General features: G+C 45.2%; 1 protein-coding gene across 1 annotated transcript in view; it reads right to left on the bottom strand.

Annotated features, from left to right (window-relative positions):
* The window catches only part of LOC101649356 (adhesion G protein-coupled receptor E3), a 46103-nt gene that overhangs the window by 6887 nt on the left and 38055 nt on the right, over positions 1-1161 (bottom strand). Inside the window, 1 exon segment of the mRNA XM_045289696.1 lies at positions 648-904. Within this exon segment, the coding sequence (XP_045145631.1) occupies positions 648-904 (257 nt within the window).

Here is a 1161-nt window from a genome sequence, read left to right as displayed (position 1 = left end):
ACCAAGCCTTTCTAGAGAAAGGTGGCTCCTAATCCACTATGAGTGGTGTCCTTATAAAAGAGGAGAGAAGACACAGATGGGCCATATGACAAAAGAGGCAGATATATTCATGTAGCTACAAGATATGCCAAGCATTGTCAGGAACCACCAGAAACTGGGAAAAGCAAGAAAGGATCATTTTCTAGAACCTTCAGGGAGAGTGCTGGCAATACCCTGATTTTGAACTTTCAGGCATTCAGAACTGTGAGACAATGCATTTCTGTTATTAAAAGTTGTTCACTTATAGGCAACAGCAAACTTTGAAAATGAATACAGTCATTTCAATACAGTTGTATTGAAAATTAATACAGCCTTGTGAGGTTGGGCAGTGTGGATAATTATTATCCCTATCTCTCACATGAAGGGACTGAGGTTTGAGAACTCAAGGTTTTAGAGCCTGGGAAGGACAGGGCTGAGATGTACCATAGAACTCTTCCTTGAGGACCCAAATGGCAACCATAATCTGATGCGCCCCCTCTGAGAAAGGGCTTAGAGCTATTATAAAGGAGAATGTATATTGGAAATACACGTATAGTCCAGTCACCATCATTAACACCACTCCCCAAAAGCTTTCAGGCAATATAAGTAAATGTAAAATTATCCATGGTCCATGGTATAATTGCATTTACCGGGCAGATGTTCCATAAAGGTGAGGCCTGGATGCTGCAGAAATGGCCACAATCACAGCCGGGACTCCGTAGCCCACAGGGAACATGAGCTTCCTCATGAATCTGCTCACACTGGAGTAGTTGACCACTGTCAGGTTTCTCGCAGTGAGGAAGAGGTTCAGGCCTTCCAGTAGCATCCAGGTGAAGGCAGCCAGGTAGAGATAGTGTAAGGCACCCGCAATGATGGCACACAACACCTAGGGGAGGAGGGAGAGTCATCACAAGGGGCCTTCATTGTGGGATGCAGCCTGAGAGCCTCTCTTTCACCTTGACATTGACCTTAGAGCCCTTGACATTAGACAAAGGTCTTCAAAAGTAAAGGTTGTTGATAGTTATGGCAAACACTGCCCACCTTGGCATGAACCTTTCCAAACTCTCCTTGGACCTGAGGACAGTTTACCAGGGCATCAAGAACAGCATGACTCCATGGGCCCTGCATGTCATGGACAGGACA

The sequence above is a fragment of the Echinops telfairi genome, unplaced genomic scaffold (assembly GCF_000313985.2).
Source record: "Echinops telfairi isolate 266 unplaced genomic scaffold, ASM31398v2 ScPeMD7_30;HRSCAF=105, whole genome shotgun sequence".
Classification (NCBI taxonomy): domain Eukaryota; kingdom Metazoa; phylum Chordata; class Mammalia; order Afrosoricida; family Tenrecidae; genus Echinops; species Echinops telfairi.
This window is presented reverse-complemented; position numbering and strand designations above follow the sequence as displayed.